Genomic DNA, 24524 nt, shown 5'->3' on the forward strand with positions numbered 1-24524 from the left:
GTTAAACAGACCGCTTCGGGCAAGAGCAGGAAAAAGTCCTCGCCTCTTGCCCTTATGACAGTGTTTTGTGGGGTCCCTGCTGTCGAGTGTTCTGAGTTACCCACAGCTGAGAAAATGCCAAGGCGTCTCCCCCCAAAATATGGTACGATATTCAGAGCGGAGTTCATCTCATTCTCCGTCTGAGGAGGCTCCATCACCCTACCCGGTTTAAGGTGCCTCCAGTAACAGTTCAGAAGTGCCCTTTATGCAGACAGAAGATTCCCCAGGGGCATCAGGCCACATACAGCATGGAGCACAGCCCCCACCCCCATATCAGTCAAAACCTTAAGAATCTAACGGTGTGGTTCAAGGATTATGAGGCAATGGGAAACTACAAAGAGCCAGGAAGGGGCAGTGAGACCAGAACCTTCAGGAACATTTACCAAGTAGGGCGAAGAGGAGAGAGGGTCCAGTGGGAGCAGTGCTGGGTCAAAACCAGTTCTGCCAACTACAGTCACTGCCCATGCCCAGATCTCTGCGTTCATCCCGCTGTTGGTAACGGACCTCCCTCATTCCTCCTGGGTCTTTGTGGCTGCGGCTGAAGCTGCATCTCCATCTCAGTGTTTGATCAAATGTGTCCTAGAAGAGTGAGGACTGCATGACGGCCTGCCTCCAGCCCCTGGGGGCTGGGCAGAGGAGGAAGGCCCTGACAGGGACATGGCTGACCGCCAAGCTGGGAGCTGGACTCACATGGAGCGCATCAAGTCAGATCCCTTTATCAGCTATTTTCAGCAGGAACAAATGTGGCTATACCTAAAAGCCAAACAAGGAAGATGGTAACATGGTACCCCACAACTGGACAAAAGTAACTCTGGGCCCAGTTTCAATGTTTGTCAACCCCCAGTACAGATGAGGCGCATGAAGAACTGGAAGGAAAAGGAGCCGCAATTAATTATCAAACTTTAATTGATAGACTAATCTTACAGGATAAACAATAATAAGACAGCTAGTCAAGGTTACACTTTAAAAAAAAAAATTTTCCAGCAGCGCAAATCTAATAGACTAAATACGTTCATCTCCTCCCAAACAGGCATTTGATTAAAAACAAAAACCAGAACAGAGCGTACACCACAAGGAGAACATGGTACTTACGTACATTGTCAAATAAATCAGCAGAACTCGTTAGGAAAGAAAAAGAGATTCTTAGAAATTCAGAAAGCAGTAGAACCACCCAGCCTGGCAGGTCAACTGACCAGATGTGACACACACTGGAGGGCTCCTGACCACCTGCAACTTCAGAAAGGCCACCAGGCCCCACGAAGAAGGGAACAGGTGCCAGTCCTAACTGGAGATGACTTGATCACAAAGCCTGAAGACAAAAGGACTATCCTTCCCAAGACAACAGGCCAGGAGAGAAAGAAGCGCCCTCAGAGGACAGGGTGGAAAGCAAGCCGCCCTTGGCACACAGGGTCCTGCATCTGGCAAAGAGGGCGGGCCAAATGTGAGCGCCCGGGACCGTTCCTCCAGGCACCTGGTGAAAGGGAGAGGAAGAAGCAAGGCAGCCCCTTCCAGCTGAGATCCGGCAACTGAGTGGCGAAGGGCGTCTCCCTGGCCCTCGTCATGGAAAGCAGGAGCCTACAGAGGCCTCACCTGGCCCACCATGTCTGCGATACAGCAAAGTGCACCCTTAGCTCAGCTTGACTTTCTTTTTAAAAAGAGCTCACGCTACTTGCAAAAGGCCCATCATCGATTAAAACAATACCAAATAGTTGAATACTGAATACCAAAGAGTCGGAGCAAGTCTCGAGACCATCTCTCTCAGTTTTCTGAAAAGGCTGACTGAAACAGAGCTGAGAGCAGGGATACCTCGTCACTAGTCTGCCAAGTGGCGGAGGGGAGGGAAGGAAAGGCTTGTTGTCCTGCGAAAGGGCTGCCAGCTCCACGAGAGAAGGCAGCCTCACCCCCCTGTCCACCCTCAGAGCCCCGCGAGGGGTCCTGCCCCCTCCCCAGCGAGGACTCCGCGTGGAGAGAAGCCTGAGGGAGAATGAACACTGTGATGCTACCGAAGGGGAAGGAGTGTCTGAATTTGCTAACACAGATTTAGTCAGTACATCCTGGACCATAAGAAGATGACGACGAGCCCGCTCACGGGCCAAGTGACAGACTAGTGAGCGCTGCTGGGACCCAGGCGCGGCTCCTCTGCTCGCCGGGGCTTCCTGCAAGGGCTCCACACGGATGGGGCGGCCAGAGCCCAAGATCGGGCCAGCACTGTTCGTGGGCTCTGAAAAGCAACGCTCGAACAGGTCCGTACGAAAAGATGTCATTTACAGTATTTATATAGAAGATCTCCAAGTAAGGAAAAAAGCACCATTTTTACTTCAAATAAAAAGGCTCACACAGGCTTTGGTCCTGTTTTGAGACGACACCGGCCTGAGCGAGAAGCGGTTTGGCCCTTGGGGAGCAGGGAGTCGGTACGCACGCTGTCACTGGGAGGAAGGGGCATCAGGTGGCAGGGGTGGGCGGGGGGCAGCCGCCCAAGCAGGGCGAAGGGGGAACCTGGTGGGAAGGGCCTTGGGGAGCAGCCCCACAAAACGGGGACAGGATGCCTGCTTCAAGAGCGGGCGTGTGGCACTGTCTGGACAAGCCTCTGGGACAGGCAGGCTGGCCAACAGAAAGAGCAGCATTCAAACCGCGCCACCACTCTGCGAGCATGCGAGGCCTGTCAACTGCAGAGCAAGGCTTCCACGAGCAGCAAAGACATGCTCTTTCCTCCAAGGCCTGTGGGCTGACAAGGACAGAAGAGCTACAGGTACTGCGCCTTTTGCAAGGGGTGGAAAACAGGCCATCTCCTGGATGCTACACTTCCCAGACGAACTTGTACCCCCCAGAAAAGCAAGAGGAGTTTCCTGCCTAGATCCGTAACCTGGCATGGACAACACCATGAAAAGCAAGAGTTGGTCTGGATGGGCTGGATTCTTGAACTACGGCTTAGAAGGGGAAGGGGCGCGGACGATCACCATGAACTGGCTCACAAGGAATAGTCATCTTAGGCGAACACATGCTAATACGTTTCACAGAAAGAAGGCTAACAGTCTAGAATCCAGAATGTGACATTTGGGACATCTCTTGCCAAACCTTACTATGAGGGCCTGCACCAGTGAGAGGAGAATCGCAAAGACAGCAGCAGAGCAACAGCGAACAGCACAAAGGGTATCATTCACCAAGAGACCGTCCCTCGTTCCAGAGTCAACCAAACCACTGGGAGACGACAGAACTTCACGTGGACAGAGGACGGTAAGGGCTAAACCCGGAAGAGGGAGAGCTAATCACAAAAGCTGTTTATCCCATTTTCGATGTTGAAATACATCGCCCACCCCACTAGGTCAGATGACTTCTTCTTGAGAAAGGCAGCATCTCTAAACCTGGGATGAAGGACACTTGAACGTAATGCATGAGCAGAAGGACCAGATGCAGACACATCACTGAAAGAATCATTGGACTGCTGAAGGGTTTCTCAAAACTTCTAAAGAAAGGAGGAAGGATCTGGGTCTGTGGCTGTATGGCTGTATAACTGGCTTCCACCTGGCTCCTCTCAGAGGGGCCTCTGTCGGCACACCCATGCCAGGCTGGGCCTCAAAGCCCAATCAGCGAGGGCTGTAGTCAACTGTCAAAGCGGCAGTGCCATCTCCCCAGAGATCGGGGCCCAAAGGGCAAGACGGTCAGACCGGAGTCGCTGGGACACACTCCGCTGCTCAGCACACACCAGAGCCCTGTGAGCGCCCCGACCAGACCCCTGGCTCTTCCTCTCCCGCCATGCATTCACGAGCAGCAGCGTGGCGGGAGGGAGGCCAGGCAAGGAAGTGGTGATGAGGTACAAAAGGAGGAACTGACATCTTTGGGTTTTCAGAAACAAAAATTCCCATCTAGGAAGTGAGAAAATAAGAAGGGAAAGAATTCATTCTGAACCAGTGGACAGAGAAATATGGCTTACTAACCCCCACATTTTGCATACAATTTTATATGAAAAAGGAAAAAAAAAACCCACCCCCAACTCATCACAATGCAGTCCAAATGTTTGCAACCAAAGAGTTATGAAAATATTTCAGGTGAAATCACTTAAAAACAAACAACAACCAAAAAATCAGAAAGCTTTTGATCATTCCTTTCTAAACACAATTGGTAGATCTACTCTCAAACACACTTAAGAGTATTCCACACAACATGTTCAGAATTCAGATTTATTGATTTCCACCGTATTGACTTTTAAAAATGGTATGAAGCTGACTGCAAGAAAGGGAACCGGTGATTTTAAGTTAAAATTAAGCTAATGGTGAAAGTACATCACCTCTGGCTTCAGTCACCACATCACCTCAGATTGGATATAGATATTTTTGAACAAAGTTCCAGAACTCTGAAATCCAGGGATGCTGCAGGCCTCTCCCAGCAATGTCCTTCACTTTGGGTCAGTCTCCTGGGCCAGAGGTGAAAGTGCTTTCAAAAATACTGCCATTTCCCCAGCACAGTGTCTTTGATTGCATCCACATATTGAGTTGGAACCCAGTACACCCAGTAGTAAGAGGCTTCCGTGGGGCCCAACTGAAACGCCTGGAAGGGAAAAAGGAAAACCAAGCGGTACTTCAGAGGTCAGGAGACTGAGCAGGCAGCACAACAAACGGGGGCTGAGAAGTGATTCATTAAAATGGGAAGGGGAAAAAAAAACAAAAACAACTGTGCACATGGGGAGCATTCTCCTATCAAAAATAAAGGAATAAGTAAAACATAAAAAGGTGTGGGAGCGTTAGGTATAGCCGATCCTAAAGCGGTGGTTCCCAAACTCACGTGTGCAGCAGGGCCAGCTGGGGGCTTGTTAGATCAGACTGGGGGCTCCAGCCCTGAGACTTCCTGATTCCAGAGAGTTGGGGTGGGGCCTGAGGATCTGCATGTCTAACAAGTTCCCAGGTGAGCTAACACTGCCGACCCAGACACCAGTTTGAGAACCACTGCCCTAGGCAAACGGCCACACATGCACGAGGAGACAGGAGTGTTGAAAGCAGCACTGTCAGAAATGATAAAAACCTGGAAACCACCTACATATCCATCGGTAAGGGAACGCAAAATTAAAAATAACCTACTCATATGAACACTGGATTTACTTTTACAAGGTATGAACTGGATCTAGAGTGAATACAGACAGATCATAATGTCGAGCCAAAAAAAAGCAAGTTGCAGAACGATACATACCATGATACCATTTATGAAAACTGAAAAAACACAAAACAATACTGTATCTTGGTCATGGATACACGTGAAAATAAACGCATAGAGATGGGAAGGATCCACGTGATAAATCATGACAAGGGCAAAGGGGGAGGGGAAGACAATGGGGACATATTCACTGTTGGTGGGTTTTCTTTTATTTAAAGCAAGGCTGAAAACAAGTTGCAAGATATTTACAACAGTCATTTCTTGGTTGATGGATATATGGGTTTGTTATAGTACTCTTGGTTCTTTTCAGTCCTCTAACATTTCTGTAAAAATGAAAAAGCACAGCCACCCTTTTCTAAGGTGAACTGTGAATCTAGTGAAATGGCACCTGCAAAGAGGGAACAGATATCTTCATTAAGACAAAGGCCAAGGCACTCGATGGTGCTTAGAAAAGAAAGGGGGCAATTAGAACCTCCCTCTGCCAGCAACAGCTCCAGAGAGAAATCGGCATTTAAACTAAATGCAAAAGCATTAGCCATCCACACCACCTCCTTACAATATGTCCAAAATGGTCCATGCTACTTGTTGGAAATTCCTCTCCCCAGACTGAAAACTGTGGCTGTGAACCTTATGGGGTCAAACTGGTGGGACAAATCTTTCAAAAAGGAGTGAAGGGAGGGGCCCAGATGACAATATTAAAGTCCAACTTTTAAAACAGAAAAAATAACTGAGCAAAAAAATAACAAATCACCTGCAAGCCCTACACAGAGACTAGAGGGCCTGGGAGGAGCCTGAGCCATCACCACCTCTACCAGGAAGAGGACCGGTGAGCTGGGCACCCAGAGCTGCACTGCCAACCTCGGCCTGGGGCAACCCTGCACTGCCAGACCCCCAGAGGGCTACACAGGGGACACGGCTGGCTGGCTTCCCAGAGCCAGGGGCCCTGCCATCTGCCGAGAGAAGGGTCACGGCTGGGTACGCCCTCTTCCCGGACTTCCCAATGCCTCCCTCTACCGCAAACTCTGTACGCCAGCTGCGAGCGGCAGCTCCTCCCTGGGACGGGGTGACGTGGCTACCGCAAGGTCGCCTCCTCAGACTGAGCAGGGCAGGTGGCCCCACTCGCTCCCTACTGCTGCTCAGGTCCTGTCCCTGCCACAGCGACTTTGGAAAGAGGCGGCTCAACTTCACTTTTAAAGCGGCCCCTTCAACAGTGCTGGGAGAGCGGAAGGGCTCTGCCTCACTGCTCAGGGCTGCTCGTCCCTGCTCTGCTCTGCAGACCCGGAGAACGTCTCCAGAGGCTCTGTCTGCGGAAGAGCAGCCGCTCCCCTGAGCGCAACTCCAGGCAGAACCAGGTCAAGGCCCCACCCTCCCCACAGGATCCTTGGCCACTCGAGGGCAGCCCCCCAGGGTAAGCACCTCGCAGCAGAAGGGGGCAGCCTGGTGCCCTGACACCTGGCGCCAAGGCTAGTGGGAAGCTCTGTTTCATACACGAGACAAAACTTAAAATGAAGACCCACAAGCCATTAACCTCCTCTTTGCATTTATTTTCCTGGTCTAAAAACAAAATATTATAGATATGAGAGACTTGCAAGAGATAAAAATGTATCCCCTTTAAACTGCGTGAAGGTGGTGGGTGGGGGGGGGCGGTCAGCTGCAAAATCAACAGAACTAGGAGCAGGTCATGGATTAAGTTCTAAGAATGGGAAGACAAAAGGAGGGTCTTAGACTGTTGTCTTCTCCACACTGAGCTCTCCCCTCCCTGCTGGAGGCGGTGCGGGCGAGGCCGCCGGCCACTTACCATCATGTGATAGTCCTCGTGCCCTTCGATGGGCTCGCTGACCACGTTTTTAATGGAACCCATGGGCAGTTTCTCAGTCCGCTCTAAGTTGAGAGGGATCACAGAAATCATTAAAGGCCCCCCCCCACCCCTCCTCAGGCTGGTGGCTGGGGATCCACCCCCACCCTCACCTTCTGGCCAGTGCACCTCAAGCCCTGTTTGGGAGGTGGGGACTTCCTAGGAGCAAATGGGGTACAGATTTGGCAGGTGTGTATTAAAGGTTTCCGAGAGCACAGATAGAGCTATCCTGGTGTTTCTCTCTGCAGCCTGACGACTGACAAATACCCAGGAAGCTCCTCTGCACCCCTGTCGCCAAGCCCAGCCCCAGCTGAGGTCTTTGGTGCCTGGGATAGTCAAGGGACCAGGAGGAGGCAGCTGTACCCCCCTGCTACTTGTACAGGAAGGGGGCTGGCTGCTTGGGGTTTTAAGACCAGTTTCTATCCCTTGATCCTGCCCACTCCCCCTCCCAGCCCCCTCCCTCCCAGTCTTCCACCCAGATCCACCTCACCCCCACTCCCAGCCCCTCTCCCTCCCCCTCCCCAGTCTCCCACTCTGATCCTGCCCACTCTTCCTCCCAGCCCCTTCCCTCCCCAGTCTCCTACCCCTCCAAACACACAAACTTGAACAAGCTCTCTGAGAACATCCATGACCTCTTCTGGTTAACCCTCGGGATGTACTTATCACATCGGGTCAGAAGCCCTTCTGCAGCAAGTCTAAGGATGGCAGTTAAGAAAGAGGCGGCCGCGAGGCATGCCTGGAGTGAGATGAGACTGGAGACAAGCAGCATCAAAGAGGGCGGTGGCGCCTGTGCGGCAAAACCACCGCCCGGAAGCAGCAGACACCTCGGGACAGGGAGCTCTCAGCAAAAGGTGAAACCGTGCTGGAAAAAGCTCACTACGGGCTTTGCACAAAGCAAAAATCTAAAAAAGAGATAAGCTGACAAAACCCCAGGAACTTAGAGCCCTGGACTGTCATCTAGCTAGTGGCTTGAGACACATAACTTCTATCCTATGGGTCTCTGAAAAAGGCGGGTAGAGAGATGGGGCCTGAAGATGCTCATTCAGATTTTGATTTTCTGAGTGGCTCTAACACAGTCACCCACAAGCAGGATCTGACCAGCACTGGTCTTTTAAGATGGAAACTGTTTTAAACATCAGCCATTTTGAACCGTCCAGAGATTTCACACAAAAACATGGACTTCGGGCTTCTCTTGAAAACACGGAAGATTCAACAATCCTGGGCCCACATTCCTAAGTGACAGCAATCAGCTAGATTAGAGACCTGAGTGCCCTACACACAGGGCACATGCTCCCGTGGCAGCTTCACGAGGTCACAGGTCCCATCTCCTGCCTGGAGCTCATTCTTCTCGCTCTGCTGGGCCTGAGGCTGTCGGTACTGCCTCCCACACACTCTAGCAAGGACAGTTTAAGCCACAAGCAGGGGCCACTGCATGCCACTCCATAAAGCACCCCGTTGAGAAAGACGTCAATGAGCTGCTGGGACGGTCACTTCAGCAGAAAGATGAAGCCAGTGGCTGGAAGCCAACTCCCAGAACAAGCTGTCCTCCTAGAACAGTGCTTAGGACACTCTGGGGGCAGGACTCCTGGGCCCACGGTGGGAAGAAAGCCTGAGGGACACGGACACCACCACCTGGGTGGGAATGGAAATCCTGGCCCTGGTCACCCTTTGAAGACGTGCATGTTCACAGCCAGGCTCTTTAATGAGGCTGGTGAGCCACGAGACTCTCAACAGCTCTGAACCGTGATCCACCAAGATTCCTCCAGAGCTCTGCCTTCAGGCCACAACAGAAAGGTGGTAGCTTCTATGAGCTGAAACAAAACCTCTAACATACGGAAGGGAGGCTGTCGTCAGCCCAGCAGTTATGCCACTGTACCCTATAGAACTTCACCACCTGGAAACACTCCCTAGGAACCAACGAAGGCTCACACACTCAGTCCTCATCCAGTTCCCCTACCTGCACCCACCCTCCCGGCCAGCAGCCTTGATCCCGGCCTCCCAGTAGGCTGCAGGAGTGAAAGTGCAGGCCAAGGAAGAGGCAGGGTTCCAGCAAGCCTGCCGACGATGGAGAACTAAGCCAACTCCCCTGCAAGGTCATGAGGAAGTGAGGATCTGACAGAGGTGGGGCAGCTCATGACTGAAGAAAACTGATGATGTGCCAGGCTCTGTGGAAGAGAATGACCTACTACAGAGTTCAAAAGCACCCTGGGAAGACTGGGAAAGCCCTTAAGTTTTATGCACAACTTGCCTTGCCCATGCAGTGAGAGTCAAAAGTGAAAAAGAAGACTGGGGCAGGGAATCACAAAACTGTTAGAAAACTCAAGTGTCTTGGCGGTTTAGGTCTTCGTTCATTTTAAGAAACAAGACTGGGTTAAAAATGAGAAACCTACTTTCACATTTTAAGATGATTGTAATCTCATTCCCCATCACTCCTGCTCCAATTATTTTCCCTAAAACTTTGGTCCCATTTTGGGATTCCCTGGTGACTCAGACGGTAAAGAATCTGCCTACAATGTGGGATACCAGGGTTCAATCCCTGGGTCTGGAAGATCCCCTGGAGAACGGAATGGTAACCCACTCCAGTATTCTTATCTGGGGAATTCCGTGGATAGAGAAGCCTGTTGGGCCACAGTCTATGGGGTGGAAAGAGTCGGACACAACTGAGCAATTAACACCCCCTTGGTCCCATTTTAAGCGGAATCATACTAAATGGCCTGTCCCTGAAACCAGTTAGCCTTACACAATGCGCACCACTATACTTCTCTTTACATCTACCTCGAGCTCTGAATACCTGCAGTGCTGGCCAGAACCAGGGGAACTGGGCACGTTCGGTTCCCTCCAGGAGTCTGATGGGGGACAGATAAGTCTGAGAGCAATGAGTGCTCCAGGGATAAAGCAGGGTGCTCTGTGGACAGAAGCGGCAGCAGCTCATTTGCAGGATGGGGAGATACCAGGGAAGGCTTCCTTAGAAGAGCATGTTAGGACCTTGGAAGATTTTTGTTAATAACAGGAAGAGAAAGTAGGCATCCTGGGCAAAGGCACAGCATGACCGAAACATGACCTGTGCAAAGCATGGTGGGAAGCTCATGGAGTGATGCAGCTCAAGTATGCAGGGCACAACAGGGCAAGTGGGGCAGGAACCTGGATCAAAAATCTAAAAGTGAACCCCACGGTTGAGAATACTGGATACTAGGTTGAGGCATCGGAACTTAGCCTTAAAGAGCCGGTTTTTGAACACAGGAACCACTGAGGAAAAAGCAGTGTGGAAGACGGGCAGGACAGAAGAGATTGCAGAGGGGGTTGGCATAGAGGTTAATGTGCTTTAACAAAATTCACAGATGCTAGGAATCAACAGACACAACAGAGGGGAAAAGAAAGAGACGCAGATAATTCCAGAATGTAACTGACAAGACTTTGAACCATCTGGGGGAAATGAGAGGGACATCAGTCAGAGACACTTCCCAGCAAACAGCATGCCTGACTCCCAGACACAGGCAGGGAAGGTGGGGGGCAGCAGGGGGCAACCAGGCAAGGAGGGAAGGCAGGTCCTGAGCCCAGGCAGCCTCGGACCTACAGGGGCCAGGCAGGTGACACACGTGAACAAAGCTGGCCACAGTAAAAGACGAATGGGACAGTGAGGACCACAGTGTGGTCCACCTGCAACGGCTACTGGGCTCCACTGATCTCTGTCTGCCGCGTGAAAACGTAGGTCCAGAATGGCTAGATCTTTTGCTTCTTTTCAAGAGAAGCCAAAACAAAAAACGAACAAACAAAAAACTCTGATCCAGTGACATCTCTTGATTTTCACAGACTGTGTGTAAACTCAGAAAACCCTTGTCCACAGACAGGACCTGGCCCTCACGCCACATGTTTGGAACCTCTGGTTCTGGCTGCAACTGAAGAGCCAATGTTTGATGGATTGGCCCTGAGATCAGATGGAAAAGAATGAGGGAAGAGGGCCCAAATAGAGGCAAGCATCAAAAAGCAAAATCTAAAGCACGCAAAGCACAGTGGAGAGAGAGATTCCAGACTGAGGAGCAGAGGTGAACCCGAGCCCTGCTGGGTGCCAGAGGCAGCGAGCCAGGAAGAGGCGAGGGCAGCCCGTACCTTTAGTGCCGATCCACAGCTGGTCTTGTTCTAGCTTAAAGGTAAGCCTCACTTTTCCTCCAGACTTGTTGTACATGCCAGATAACGGTACAGCTGGCAGGCGCTCCTGGGGGCACAAGAGCATGGTAAAAGAGAGAGGAACCAGTAACAAGGCGAGGCAGGAGAAGACAGGAGTCGAGAACACGACTGCAGGAACCTCAAGAAGGCAGAGGTGGAGGCTGGTTCCTTTTGAGAATGCTCACAAAGGAGTTTGGCTTACCTGAGCACCCTTAACAGACGGCATCACGTCTTCAGGTTTCCCTTTATCCAACACTTTCCTGTGTTGCTACAAGTCAGAAAAAAATAATTATATGAAACAGCTGACTGCATTTCTATCTTTTACTACCTCTTTAAAAAACAGGATGAAGCAAGCCTTAATATTTTGGTTCAAAAGTTTGTCCTGACTACAGATTATGGGTCCCTGACACTACAGGGCAGTGGTGTCCAGCAAAAATTTCTGTGATGGGAACATTCTGTATCTGTGCTGTCCAAAACAGTAGCTGAGAGCCACTTGTGGTTGTCAAGCACTTGAAATGTGGCTAGCGTGAGTAAGAACTGAATTCTTAATATTACTGAATTTTAATCAGCCACATGTGGCTACCATAGGAGACATCAAAGCTTTAGAACAATCAGGATTTCCAGGTTGCTAATTCACATAAACTCGACTTCCTTCTCTCCCTCCCCTGAAATCACCACTGAAAAGACTACACAGCTGGCTTAAAGAGAGCCACAAAGGGTGCTTGCTCTCCTGGCAGGTACAAAACGGGGACAGCCCTTTCCGTCAACCCAAACTCCCACAGAAACCTGAAGGGTGTGACAGTCAGCTTAGCTCCCTAGAAGGGACATTTCTTCAACAAATGGAGATTCAGCCCACTGCAGAAATCTTCCCCACTACCCCACCCTCAACCGAGCTAACCAGAAAGCTCAAGAGCCACTTTTCCAAAGAGAAACGTTAACTACTCTATAGCCTGACAGTAAGCCGAATTCCACTCCCTCCTCAGGAGTTTGAAGAGGCTCATAAAGGGTTCTAATTAGGCACACAGCCCCCGAAAACTGCTCTGGTCTGGTCCAAATGCCGGAGTCTTGTTTCCTCTCCATCTGTGGCTTTAGAGGTACAGTCGCTATCTGATCAAGCTAGAATTGTGGGTAATGGGTGGGCAGAGAGTAAACATTTCATTGAATTTAAGTACCAGGTGGCCACAAGCCAGTTCAAACCCTCACTGGCATGGCGGAAACCCTCTGGTTAGGAATGACTTTCAAAGTGCCAGACTATGAGCAAAAGGTCACTCTACGTATCAGCCCCAGATTCTTGAATAAGCTGATGAAAAACTAGGAGAATGGGTCCCTCTCATTAGGCCACCTTAGGCCTCATAACTGGCATCAATGGAACAAAGCTGTGTGGATTAGAAGTTTAATTTGACTCATACATCCCATGTAACTTTTGAAGAATTTTCCCTTCACTGTGGAGAACAGTTCTAAGCTTGTTAAGCTACCATTAGTAACTCAAAACCTATATTTAAGAAGCATGTTATGCTCCAAAGGCGTGACCAGGGGAAAGACTCATGTTTGACATGTTCCTATTTGACAATTTCATATGTCGTGGCAAAGGAAGATAGGAAAATGGAAATGAACTCAACTGGTTCATATCACCCCATATCTGGAGGGGAAAATGTCCAAATAAACACCTTTTAGATGTGAACAGAGGTTTACAATCCCTTATCTGAAATCCTATGGACAAATGTTTTGTATAAACATAATACAGTTTTAAAATACATTATTTGATATTCTTTGTGGGGGTCTTGGGAAACACCTGTCACCAAACATGTTAACATTTCTAGGGTAAAACGTGACTATCAATGCTAATTCTGGTCGGGTGTTGCTGCCTAATCTGTAAGAACACTTTTGGTTTTCAGACTTGGGGTTCTGGTAGCACATAGAGGGATTATAAACCTGTAACACAAAATACTGTGTCACACTGTTGGCCATGTGCCTTGATGCCTAAGGTCACTGAAATTAATGTTGGTCAAGGTCGGTCTACTCTCTGCAGGGTACAGATTGAGTTGAGAATATCTATTACCCTGGACCACACTAAGAGTGGCCGGGAGGCTCTGTAACTACGAGCGGGGTTTGCTGGGTGATAAGATTGCAAGTGACCATTCTTTCAACCAGTTCCCTCCACAGTGAAACACTCTTACTTTTCCTAGTTGCCAAAAAGAATCTGAATCACTACAGTGAGCACAAAACAAGGCTGGATCTCTTCCATCTGAAACAAGCAACAGAGCACGTGAAAAATCAGACCCCCATTTCATGACCAGGAAGGAGGGAAGAAAAAAAATAAAAATCAGTGTAGTTATCTTCCAAGTCAGCTTCATTTGGCTTCCTGAAACAGCCAGTTTCAGAGAGACTGCTGAAAGCTACTGATTTCCCTACCTAGGAGAAAAAGGCTTGTTGACCTGGGGGAAGCCATAAGCCAAAAAAACAAATGTAATCACTGGTGTGAATGCAGGATCAATTCTAATAGTGGCACTTTTCTCTGATGCTAAATAGAGAGAAACCTGCATCTGTTTCAATACCTGGTCTGAAGCCTGCCTTTACAAAGGCCTCATCCTAAAGTAGATAGACTTGAGACACACTGACCCGCCAGACGAGACAAAGATGCAAATCTCAGGTAGTTGTCACCTCCACTCAACAGCCAGCCGCACCCAACTGCTGCCATAAATTTCCATCATGGGCCCTGTCCGAAAAGGAGCTTATTCTAGAAAGGAGACAACCAGCCTAGGCTCGAGAAGACAAAGCCTCACTCTTCCTAGGACCAAGAATCACACAACAGACTCACTTTCTGCCTGCAGAGGGGCTCCTTCTTGTTCTCTTCGGCCTTTGCGTCCTGCTGGGCAGCATCTTTGGGTGTGTTTACTGCTAAAACATCATTTATCGTGGAGCCAACCACCATGATCTTGGCCCCGCTGGTCACTTTTATTTCTCTCAATGTCTTATCCTCAGGGACAAGTCCCTTATACATGACTTTCTGCATGGCAGGCGGGAGACCTTGGGAAAAGGCAGAGGACAGTGAAAAAAGGAAATGAAAAATATTCTTTGTACAACAGACCTGTAAGTGAATACTGCTTTATTGCTAATCACTGTTGTGCTCTTAGGCAATTTACAACCTCTCCGAGCCTCCAGAACGTCATAACAGTGATGACAATAGTTCCTTCTGTATAGATTTGCTTTAAGGACTAAGAGATGGGACAAATATAGAGCATTTAGTGCAGCACAAGGTATTAAGTAACCAATCAATGTGGTGCTCAGTCGTGTCCAACTCTTTGCAACCCCATGGACTGTAGTCCACCAGGCTCCTCTGTCCTTGGAATTTGTCAGGCAAGAACCCACTGGAGTGGGTTGCCATTTCCTCCTCCAGGGGATCTTCCCAGCCCAGGGATTGAACCTACATCTCTTATGTCTCCTGCACTGGCAGGTGGATTCTTTACCACTATCGTAATATCAGGGCTTCCCTGGTGGCTCTGTCGGTAAAGAGTTTGCCTGCAATGCAGGAGACCTGGGTTCAATCCCTGGGTTGGAAAGATCCCGTGGAGGAGGGCATGGCAACCCACTCCAGTATTCTTGCCTGGGAAATCCCATGGACAGAGGAGCCTGGCAGGATACAGCCCACAGGGTACCAGAGAGTTGGATACAAGTGAGCGACTAAACCTACCCACCTATTGCCATATCAGGTATTATTCCTTCCAAGTAGTTCCTCAACCACCCTGTGACTCAAATAGTAAGTGAATGTCCACAAATATCACAGATATAGAAATCAATAAGGTTTCTGTTTTTATGGAGATTACAGGCTACCCAGAGAAAGTTTAAAAAGGAAATCATTTCAGATGGCAAAGTGCTGTAAATAAGATAAATCTACGTAATAGGAGCTTCTGTGAAGGGGCCAGCATGATAGCCACCAGCAGTGGTTCCCAAACTTCCCTTATTAGAATTACCTGAAACATTCGCTAAAAATAATTCCTGGCCACATTCCAGCCCCACTGAATCAAACTCTCCAGGGGGAAGGGCCTAGAAGCTGTAAACTTAACAAACGCCTTAGGTGATTTTATTGGAGATGTTAGAAACAGGAGTTAGAAACTTCGGCCTAAGAGTCAGCGCTGGGCCTGAAACCCAGCTCAGCCGATTGGCTCTGACTTTGGTTCTCATTTTCCCCATCTGAATAACGGGTACATTACTACTTACTTCGGCAGGCTGTTGGTAGCATTGAGAAAACTGATGAAAGAACACTGGCAACGCGATACCTAGCACAGCGTATACAGAAGGCAGGTGCGGTGGGGAAGGCTGTCAGCGCCACGGGGATTACCTGTAATAGAGTGAATCTTCTGTTTCAGCTCGGAGCCCGTGCTGTCCAGGGGAAACTTGACGTCGTGCTTAGTCTTGTTCCAGATGATCTTCAGGTCCACCAGCTCCCTGCCCGCGCCGCCGCCCGCGTCCTCGCCGTTGCTGACCGAGGCCTGGGCCGCGGAGTCCCCAGGGGGCTGGGCCGGGGCCGGCTGCAGGCTGCCTCGCGCTGCGCAGGAGTCCTCGGCCGCCGCCCCCGCCGCGGCTTCGGCCTCCACGCAGTTGAGGGACCGCGCGGGCGCCTCGGTCTCGGCCTCCGTGTCCATGCCAGGCTCCTCCATGCCTGCAAGGGGGTTAGGGGGTGGACGCTCGCCGCGGGCTGGGCCTGGAACCAGACTCTGCGCGGGGGCCGCCGGACCAATGCGCCCGAGCCAGGTTACTGCTCCCCCCAACGCCGGGCCACGTCCCCTAGGAGCGCCCGCTTCATCCCTGCCCGACCCGGGCGCCCGCCACCCCCTCCACACTCACCATCCGGGGCTCCGGCCGCCGCCATGATGATTGTGTACAACACCCACCGCTCCCGCAGAGGCCGCCGGGAAAAGGCGAGCTGGCTGAGATTGGCCCCGCAGCAGCCCCTAATCTTGCACAGCCTGGCCGGAAACAGGTGGAGGTTTCTATGGAGACCCGCCTCCTCCGCTTCCCCGGCCCGGCCCCTGCCACGCTTTAGCTTTCGAGAACCGAAGGGGGCGGGCCCGGGAAATCGCCCGCTTGCTAGGCTCTGCCCCCTTGAGGCCGAGTGGGGCCGCAGTCTTGGGAGGGGGGCGTGGGCTTGCAGGCTAGGAGGCTGGCGCCTTTAAGGGGCGGGGTTGCGCCTTCTGTGGCGGAAGCGGATTGGCTGGGAGCAGTCCCCGGAAGTGATGCACGGAGAAGCCCACGTGTGCCTATGCCACCCCACATGGCGGTGCTCCTGAAGAAGTTGCTGCAACCCGGGAGGTCCCCGGCTGCCTTGGGCCGCCTGATGGGGCGGCGCGAAGCCAGCCTGGGCACTGATCCCGGGGCTGCGGTGCGAGTGCGGTTCGCCCCCAGCCCCACAGGTAACCTTGGCGGACGTGACGCTGCAGGCCGAGGCCCACCGTCTCTTGCCCGCCCCCCGAACATTCCGAAAGAATCCCTTCCGGTGGGGTCAGACTGGCGGGGCAGTGAGACCTCATTATGCGGAGTTAGAAATATGTTTACGAGCGAAAATAATTCGCGTTGCCAGGAGTTTCGTGCTTATCGTACTGTACCATTTCTTTGGGTTCCTTTTTTCTTGTGTATTCAACAAATGTTTATTGAGTACAGCCTGTTCTAGGCACTGAGATGCAACGGCCTTGGAGAAAGTAGGGCCCCTACTCCCAGGAAGCCTACACTGGTAGTGACTGCTGCTGCTGCTAAGTCGCTTCAGTCGTGTTCGACTCTGTGCGACCCCAGAGACGGCAGCCCACCAGGCTGCCCCGTCCCCGGGATTCTCCAGGCAAGAACACTGGAGTGGGTTGCCATTTCCTTCTCCAATGCATGAAAGTGAAAAGTGAAAGTGAAGTCGCTAAGTCATGTCCGGCTCCTAGCGACCCCATGGACTACAGCCTACTTAGGCTCCTCTGTCCATGGGATTTTCCAGGCAAGAGTACTGGAGTGGGTTGCCATTGCCTTCTCCAAGGTAGTGACTGCTACAAACATGTAAAAAAAATAGCTGTAGTTTTAAACAGTCATATGTGTCATGCACGAGGTGAAGCAATGTAGGGGACAAGGGGTTAGGTAGGATGCTGAGGAATGCGTTGCTGAGGAGGTGCCATGAGAGTTGAGAACCAAGTAACAAGGAGCTAGATACCTGAAGCCCATAGAAGGAACTTTCTGGGCAGAGGAAATTGGAGGTACAACGGTCCTGTGGTTAGTGTTGGAGCTTAGCAAGCCAGAGTGGGGCAGGGACCCATTGTGTACTCTAGTGGCCTCGCCAGTAGTTCCTCAAGTTCTTTTCCATCTGAGGCAACCTCCTACCCTCTTCACAAAAAGCACACCTCTCGTTCTAAACTCCTGGGTCCCAAAGCTACCATTGTAAAAGATCCCAGCTGCACAGGAGGACAAGGATATTTCTTGCCAGGCACTATAGTGTAGAGCCTGCTCCTCAAACCACCCCTGGGTTTGACTGGCTTCTGATTTCCAATGAATTACAGATTAATACTTTTATAAAATCCATATGAAGAAATTACTAGAAAATTGAAACTCTGGAAAGCATACAAAATATGAGACTTTCTATTGAATTCAACAGATGTAAAATTATTCAGTCAAAATGCTCTCAGTTTCTAAGCGTTTACTTGCTATTTCTGTAACTGCTCAGTTGTGAACTGCCAACAGTTTTCAGACAAGCTCTGGTTTGGGTGCAAAGGCCTAGGATTGTCTGGGTGCAGATTTCTGGCTTTGCCACTTGAGCAAAGCATTGAACCTCTGAATTTTAACACCTGCCAAATAGAGCTGATAATAGTACCTGCCTCATCATTTGAGGTAATCCAGCTGAGGCACTGGAAAGGTGTGTTACCTCATGGAAAGCACTTAACAAGCAGAAGCCTCCTTTATGATGATCTTAAGTCTTGTTTCCTTGATGATTTGCTGGAAAAGCCCATATTGGCAAGGCGATTGACTACAGACAGAAGAATATAGATCATTATAATAGCTAAAATTAATGGTATGGTCTGATCAGCATTTATGCCTCACAGCAATCTTGCAAGGAAGGTTTCTATTTTTTGTTGTCAATCTCTCTCAACAAATTAGGAAATTGAAGCTCACAAAAATCAAGTAGAATGTCCAAGGGGAGCAGAATTTGAATCAAGATCTGTAAGACGTCTTGGTTTCAACTACTCGACCCCTGTCTTCTATCTTGGGGAACTCTGGTTTTGTGGTGTCCTTGCAATAACTAGCTGAAGGTCACCTATATAATCAGTGTTGAGCTAGAGTCTGCCTGATCCCAGAGGAGCGTTCCTGTCTCGTGCAGGTGCTAGTACCTGAAGATGCAAATGAGCTCATTGTGAAGACAGGGCCACGACCTGGTCCACAGAAGGCAGGGTAAGGGGGGAAATGACAGCCCTGGGAAAATTGTTTACTCTAACTATTCAGTCAGAAACGATGAAAAAAGTAAAGTCTTTTAAGAGTTTAAACTTGGGTGGAGAAATACAGTGGAATTGAATATTATTTTCATTAGTATCTAAAGGCAGCACTTAGAGCATCAAGTAGTCAAAATTCAAAATGTGTGATGTGGTTCGTCTGTACAGTGCACAGAGGGTATGTGCAAAATGTAATAATTATACAGTATTTTCAATTAGCAAAGTTTTTTTGCCCAGGGACCTCATTGAGTTTGCATCAATGAAATGCACGTGTGAAGTAGCTTCAGTGACTAGCCATCTGTTTCCCCTTTGGGTGAAACTTGGTCTCAAGGCAAATCTCAGAGTAGAACGATGGGTGCGGGTGGGGAGACTGGAGCCATTTTACAAAATGATAAGCTCCAAAACCTGGGTGTTCTTCCATCTCTGGGATGAGGTAAATGAGTCAGCCACCCCAGTCCTCTTCTGTAACAGCCTGACTGCTGGAGAGGTGGGACAGGAAGGGCCATTTCCTGGGCTTTGCTGTTCTTTGGGCCCTTTTATCACAAGCAGAATTGACTTGCCCTTCATCTTCCCCGTCTCATCTGGGCTGTCCCCTTCTTCCATCAGGCTTCTTGCACCTGGGTGGCCTCCGCACTGCCTTGTACAACTACATCTTTGCCAAGAAGCACCAAGGGAGCTTCATCCTGAGGCTGGAGGACACAGATCAGACCCGTCTTGTGCCTGGGGCAGCGGAGAATATTGAGGACATGCTCGAGTGGGCAGGTGAGGCTGTCAGGGAAAGGACCCTTCTCCGGGGAAGGAGCAAGGTTCTCCCAGGTGGTGCTAGTGGTGAAGAACCCATCTGCCAATGCTGGAATCACAAGAGACTCAGGTTCGATCCCTGGGTGGGGAAGATCCCCTGGAGGAGAGCCTGGCAACCCACTCCGATATTCTTGCCTGGAGAATCTCATGGACAGAGGAGCCTGGCCAGTTACAAGTCCACTGGGTCGCAAAGGGTCGGACATGACTGAGCAATTTAGCAAGCCAGAGAAGGAACAGGAGAAAGAGCCTGAAGGTCTTCTCATGGGGCCCAGGGTGGAGAACTTGGGAGTCCCCGGAAGAATGGGTACATTTGTGTTGTCTGGGGGGCAGGTACCACCCAGAAAGATACTGAAGTTCCCTGGGGTGGGGGGGGGGGGCGGCGGGGAAGCTCCAAGGCACTTCTGAGATTCTTGTTTTTATCTCGGAATCTTATCTCCTCCTGGGATTAGGCAGGAAACAGGCCAAGTGGAAGATGGACTGGGAGGCTCCATGGCTGTGAAGAGCCTGAGGAAGCGCCAGCTCTCTTTGGCCATGTGGGAATCCTGGCCCAGCTCCTCAAATCTTCCGATTTCCAGGAGGAGCCAGATGGCCAAGGTTTTTTGTTTTGGTTTTGGTTTTGATGAGTGCTTCCCATTGTCAAATCTGAACTCAGATGACACATTGTATGAGTCAGACAAAATGTGTGCAGCCTCTCAAGTCAGCCTCCCTGTGGGAAGTTTAATTCTGAAGCCAGCTAAGCTCGGGGAGGACAAAGAGGAGTGTGTGTATGTTCCCCGGGTCAGTTGCTGCCTACCTGTCAGAACAGGTATGGCTACTTAAGCTCCCAAAAATGCCCAAAACTCCAAGACTGTCTCGACAACGTGTGCTCTAATCTCAGGTAAATCATTAACTAAACTCTGGGTTACTGAAGAGCAAAAACTGATTTCATTTCTGTCCTCGACTGTAGAAGATTGTAGCAGAAACTTCCGTCGAGATTAGCTGAGTGAAAGAATTCATGCACCAAGGTCACTTCTGTGGTCCGGGTAGTATTCAAGCATAAAACCAAGACCCTGCCCTCAGTAAGTAGGGGAAGGCAGACTGAACAAAACAACCTGAATTCTAGGGACTTCCCTGGTGGTCCAGTGGTTAAGACTCCAAGCTCCCAGTGCCAGGGGCACGGGTTCCATGCCTGGTCAGGGAACTAAGGTGCCATGTGCCAGGTGGTAGGTGAGTTCACAGGTGACTTCATCCTTACTATGATATGAAGCAGTGATAAGTGCTGCAGAGAAAGGGGTACCAGGTGCCCAAACCAGCAGGGAGGGGTGGGTGCTCTTTGAGACAGGACAGACTTCCCCGAGGGGTGGACAGTAGCACAGAGACTTGCACAAAGTGAGAAGTTGGCGCCGTGGTTGCCTAGGGGGCAAGCTCAAAGCCCAGTGAGTAGCAGATGTAAAGGTCCTACAGAAGCTTAGTGCTGGGCATATTTGAGGAGCAGCAAGGGAGCCACAGTGGCCCAAGCACAGCGAGGAGACCAGCGAAAGTGAGAGTCGCTCAGTCCTGTCTGACTCTCTGCGATCCCATGGACTGTATAGTCCATGGAATTCTCCAGGCCAGAATACTGGAGTGGGTAGCCTTTCCCTTCTCCAGGGGATCTTCCCAACCCAGGGATTGAACCCAGGTCTCCTGCATTCCAGGCAGCTTCTTTATAGCTGAGCCTCAAGGGAAGCCCAAGAATACTGGAGTGGGTAGCCTCTCCCTCCTCTAGTGTATCTTCCTGACAGGAATCGAACCAGAGTCTCCTGCATTGCAGACGGATTCTTTACCAACTGAGCTATCAGGGGAGACCAGGGGGCTTGGAAATGTGACGTGAGGACACAGTGATGGGCAAGAGATCATGATTGGCCATGTGTGGAGCACGTGCTCCACGTCCCACAGACTGTGCTAGCACAAGGGCGCTGGGATGAGCACGACTGATGCGTCCAGCCTCTTAGAGCCCTCGGCTCGGCCCAAGGGTATGACCGAAGCAGGCAGGGATCCACAGCCCAGGTGGGTAATTTCTGGATGTTCTTGCTTCAGGAGTTGACCTGTAATTTATATAATGTGAAGTTCACCATTTCAAAGTCGTCTTCAGTATATTCACTGTATTGTGCATCCATCACCCCTCTAATTCTAGAACATTTCCGTCAGCTCAAAATTGCAAACCAGTTAGCAGGCACTCCCCGTTCCTCCTTCCCTCCTGCCGTTGGCAACCACTAACCTCGGTCTGTGTGGTTTGCCTGTTTGAGACATTTCATTTTGTGACTGGCTTATACTTAGCATAAGGTTCATGTATGTTGCTGTTCGGTCACTAAGTCGTCGTGACTACGTGAACTGCAGCACTCCAGGTTCCCCTACCTTCCACTATCTCCCAGAGTTGCTCAGATTCATGTGCATTGAGTCAGTGACACTAGCTAACCATCTCAGCCTCTGCCACCCTCTTCTTCTTTGGTCTTCAATCTTCCCAGCATCTGGGTCTTTTCAGGTGAGTCACCTCTTCACCTAAGGTGGCCAAAGTATTGGAGCTTCAGCTTTAGCATCAGTCCTTCCAATGAGTATTCCGGGGTGATGTCCTTTAGAATTGACTGGTTTGATCTCCTTGCAGTCCCAGAGTGTAAGTGCTAGAGTCGTCTCTAGCACCACAGTTCAAAAGCATCAATTCTTTGTCATTCAGCCTTCTGGGCTTCCCTAGTCAGTAAAGAATCTGCCTGCAGTGCAGGAGACCCAGGTTTGACCCCCGAGTCAGGAAGATCCGTTGGAGAAGTAAATGCCAACCCACTCCAGGCAAGAATACTGGACAGAGGAGCCTGGCAGGCAACAGTTGGACCCAAGTGAGTGACTAAACCACCAACACCAGCCTTCTTTAGGGTCCAGTTCTCACAACCATACATGACCACTGGAGAAACCATAGCTTTGACTACACGGGCCTTTGTTGGCAAAGTGATGTCTCTGCTTTTTGATACAGTGTCTAGGTTTGTTATAACTTTCCTTCCAAGGAGCAAGCGTCTTTTAATTTCATGGCTACAGTCACCATCCACTGTGATTTTGGGGCCCAAGAAAATAAAAATCTTCACTGCTTTCACTTTTCCCCTTCTATTTGCCATGACGTGATGGCCATCTGGTCCAGATGGCATGATCTTAGTTTTTTGAATGCTGAGTTTCAAAACAGCTTTTTCACTCTTCTCTTTCATCCTCATTAAGAGACTCTTTAGTTCCTCTTCACTTTCTGCCGTTAGAGTGGTATCTGTGTATCTGAGGTGTATCTGTGTATCTGAGGAATCCTGGCAATCTTGATTCCAACTTGTGATTCATCCAGCCTGGCATTTCGCATGATGTACCCTGCATATAAGTTAAACAAGCAGGGTGACAACATACAGCCTTGACGTACTCCTTTCCCAATTTGAAACCGGTCTGTTTTTCCATGTCCGGTTCTAACTGTTGGTTCTTGACCCCCATACAGGTTTCTCAGGAGACAGGTAAGGTGGTCTGGTACTCCCATCACTTTAAGAATTTACGATAGTTTGTTGTGATCCACACAGCTGAAGGCTTTAGCATAGTCAGTGAAGCTGAAGAAGATGTTTTTCTGGAATTCCCTTGCTATCTCTATGGTCTAATGAGTGCTGGCAATTTGATCTGGGTTCCTCTGCCTTTTCTAAACCCAGCTTGTATTAATACATCTGGAAGTTCTCGTTTCACATACTGCTGAAGCCTGCTGTTGCTTATTCGCTCAGTTGTGTCCAACTCTTTGTGACCCCATGGACTGTAGCCCACCAGGCTTCTCTGTCCATGGAATTCTCCAGACAAGAATACTGAAGTGGGTTGCCAGTTCCTTCTCTAGGGAATCTTCACAACCCAGGGATTGAACCTAAGTCTCCTGCGTTGTAGGCAGATTCTTTACCGTCTTAGCTACCAGATGGTAAAGCTAGGCTAAAGCCTAGCTTGAAGGATTTTCAGCGTAACCTTGCTAGCACATGAAATGACCACACTTGTGTGGTAGTTGAATATTCTTTGGGATTGCCTTTCTTTTGCATTGGAATGAAAACTGACCTTTTCCTGTCCTGTGGCCACTGCTGAGTTTTCCAAATTTGCTGTCATATGAGTACAGCACTTTAACGGCATCATCTTTTAGGATTCTAAATAGCTCAGCTGAAATTCTGTCATCTCCACAAGCTTTATTTGTAGTAATGCTTCCTAAGGCCCACTTGACTTCACACTCGAGGATGTCTGGCTCTAGGTGAGTGACCACACCATCGTGGTTATCCAGAGCATTAAGACCTTTTTTGTATAATTCTCCTGTGTATTCTTACCACCTCTTCTTAATCTCTCTCCTTCTGTTAGGTCCTTACTGTTTCTGTCCTTTATTGTCCCCGTCCCCATCCTTCATGAAACATTCTCTTGATATCTCAATTTTCTTGAAGAGATCTCTAGTCTTTCCCATTCTATTGTTTTCCTCTATTTCTTTGCGTCATTCATTTAAGAAGGCCTCCTTATCTCTCCTTGTTCTTCTCTGGAATTCTGCATTCAGTTGGATTTATCTTCCCTTTCTCCCTTGCCTTTTGCTTGTTTTCTTTCCTCAGGTATTTGTAAAACCTCCTCAGAAAACCACTTTGCCTTCTTACGTTTCTTTTTCTTTGGGATGGTTTTGGTCACTGCCTCCTGTACAATGTTAGGAACATCCATCCATAGTTCTTCAAGCACTCTGTCTACTAGATCTAATGCCTTGAATCTATTCATCACCTCCACTGTATAATCATAAGGGATTTGATTTAGGTCATACCTAAATCATCCCAAGATAGGCATAATAAAGGACAGAAATGGTAACGACGTAATAGAAGCAGAGGCAATCAAGAAAAGATGGAAAGAATACAGAGAACTCTACAAAAAAGATCGTAATGACCCAGATAACCAGAATGGTGTGTTCCCTCACTCACCTAGAGCCAGACATCCTGGAGTGTGAAGTCAAGTGGGTCTTTGGAAGCATTGCTGCCAATAAAGCTAGTGGAGGCAATGGAATCCTGTAAAGCTATTTAACTTCCTAAAAGATGGTGCTATTA

At 49.6% G+C, this 24524-nt stretch overlaps 2 protein-coding genes across 6 annotated transcripts in view; one reads left to right on the forward strand and one right to left on the reverse strand.

The window, feature by feature from the left end:
* Window positions 1-922: 922 nt before the first annotated feature.
* On the reverse strand, window positions 923-16212 carry UBFD1 (ubiquitin family domain containing 1). Of its 3 annotated transcripts, none has more exons than XM_070362623.1 (7): window positions 16049-16088; window positions 15543-15863; window positions 14022-14230; window positions 11406-11471; window positions 11147-11252; window positions 6983-7065; window positions 923-4584 (listed from the first exon to the last, which is right to left on the reverse strand). In XM_070362623.1, exons 1-7 carry the CDS (start codon window positions 16071-16073, stop codon window positions 4474-4476), a joined length of 921 nt encoding a protein of 306 aa, XP_070218724.1. In that variant the 5' UTR covers window positions 16074-16088; the 3' UTR covers window positions 923-4473. The 3 variants fall into 3 exon arrangements, with proteins under 3 accessions (XP_070218724.1, XP_070218722.1, XP_070218723.1); XM_070362622.1 differs by lacking the exon at window positions 923-4584 and adding an exon at window positions 4683-5572 and having other exon boundaries at window positions 16049-16212; XM_070362621.1 differs by lacking the exon at window positions 6983-7065 and having other exon boundaries at window positions 16049-16212.
* A 123-nt stretch (window positions 16213-16335) lies between these two features.
* The window catches only part of EARS2 (glutamyl-tRNA synthetase 2, mitochondrial), a 40437-nt gene continuing 32248 nt past the window's right edge, over window positions 16336-24524 (forward strand). For all 3 annotated transcript variants that reach the window (XM_070362618.1, XM_070362620.1, XM_070362619.1), the window contains exons 1-2: window positions 16336-16614; window positions 19261-19416. In XM_070362618.1, coding sequence (XP_070218719.1) covers window positions 16464-16614; window positions 19261-19416 — 307 coding nt within the window. In that variant the 5' untranslated portion in view covers window positions 16336-16463. The remainder of the gene's footprint in view (window positions 16615-19260; window positions 19417-24524) is intronic.

The sequence above is a fragment of the Bos mutus genome, chromosome 25, assembly GCF_027580195.1.
Source record: "Bos mutus isolate GX-2022 chromosome 25, NWIPB_WYAK_1.1, whole genome shotgun sequence".
Taxonomy (NCBI): Eukaryota; Metazoa; Chordata; class Mammalia; order Artiodactyla; family Bovidae; genus Bos; species Bos mutus.

Bases quoted from the DNA above. Each gene is read 5' to 3' on its own strand.
- UBFD1 (XM_070362623.1), bottom strand. From the start codon at position 16,073: ATGGCGGCGGCCGGAGCCCCGGATG. The intron at 11,472-14,021 runs GTGAGTCTGTTG...TCTGACTTGTAG, and splicing joins AGCCCCTCTGCAGGCAGAAA to CAACACAGGAAAGTGTTGGA. The intron at 4,585-6,982 runs GTAAGTGGCCGG...TTTCCCTTCCAG, and splicing joins ACGAGGACTATCACATGATG to GCGTTTCAGTTGGGCCCCAC.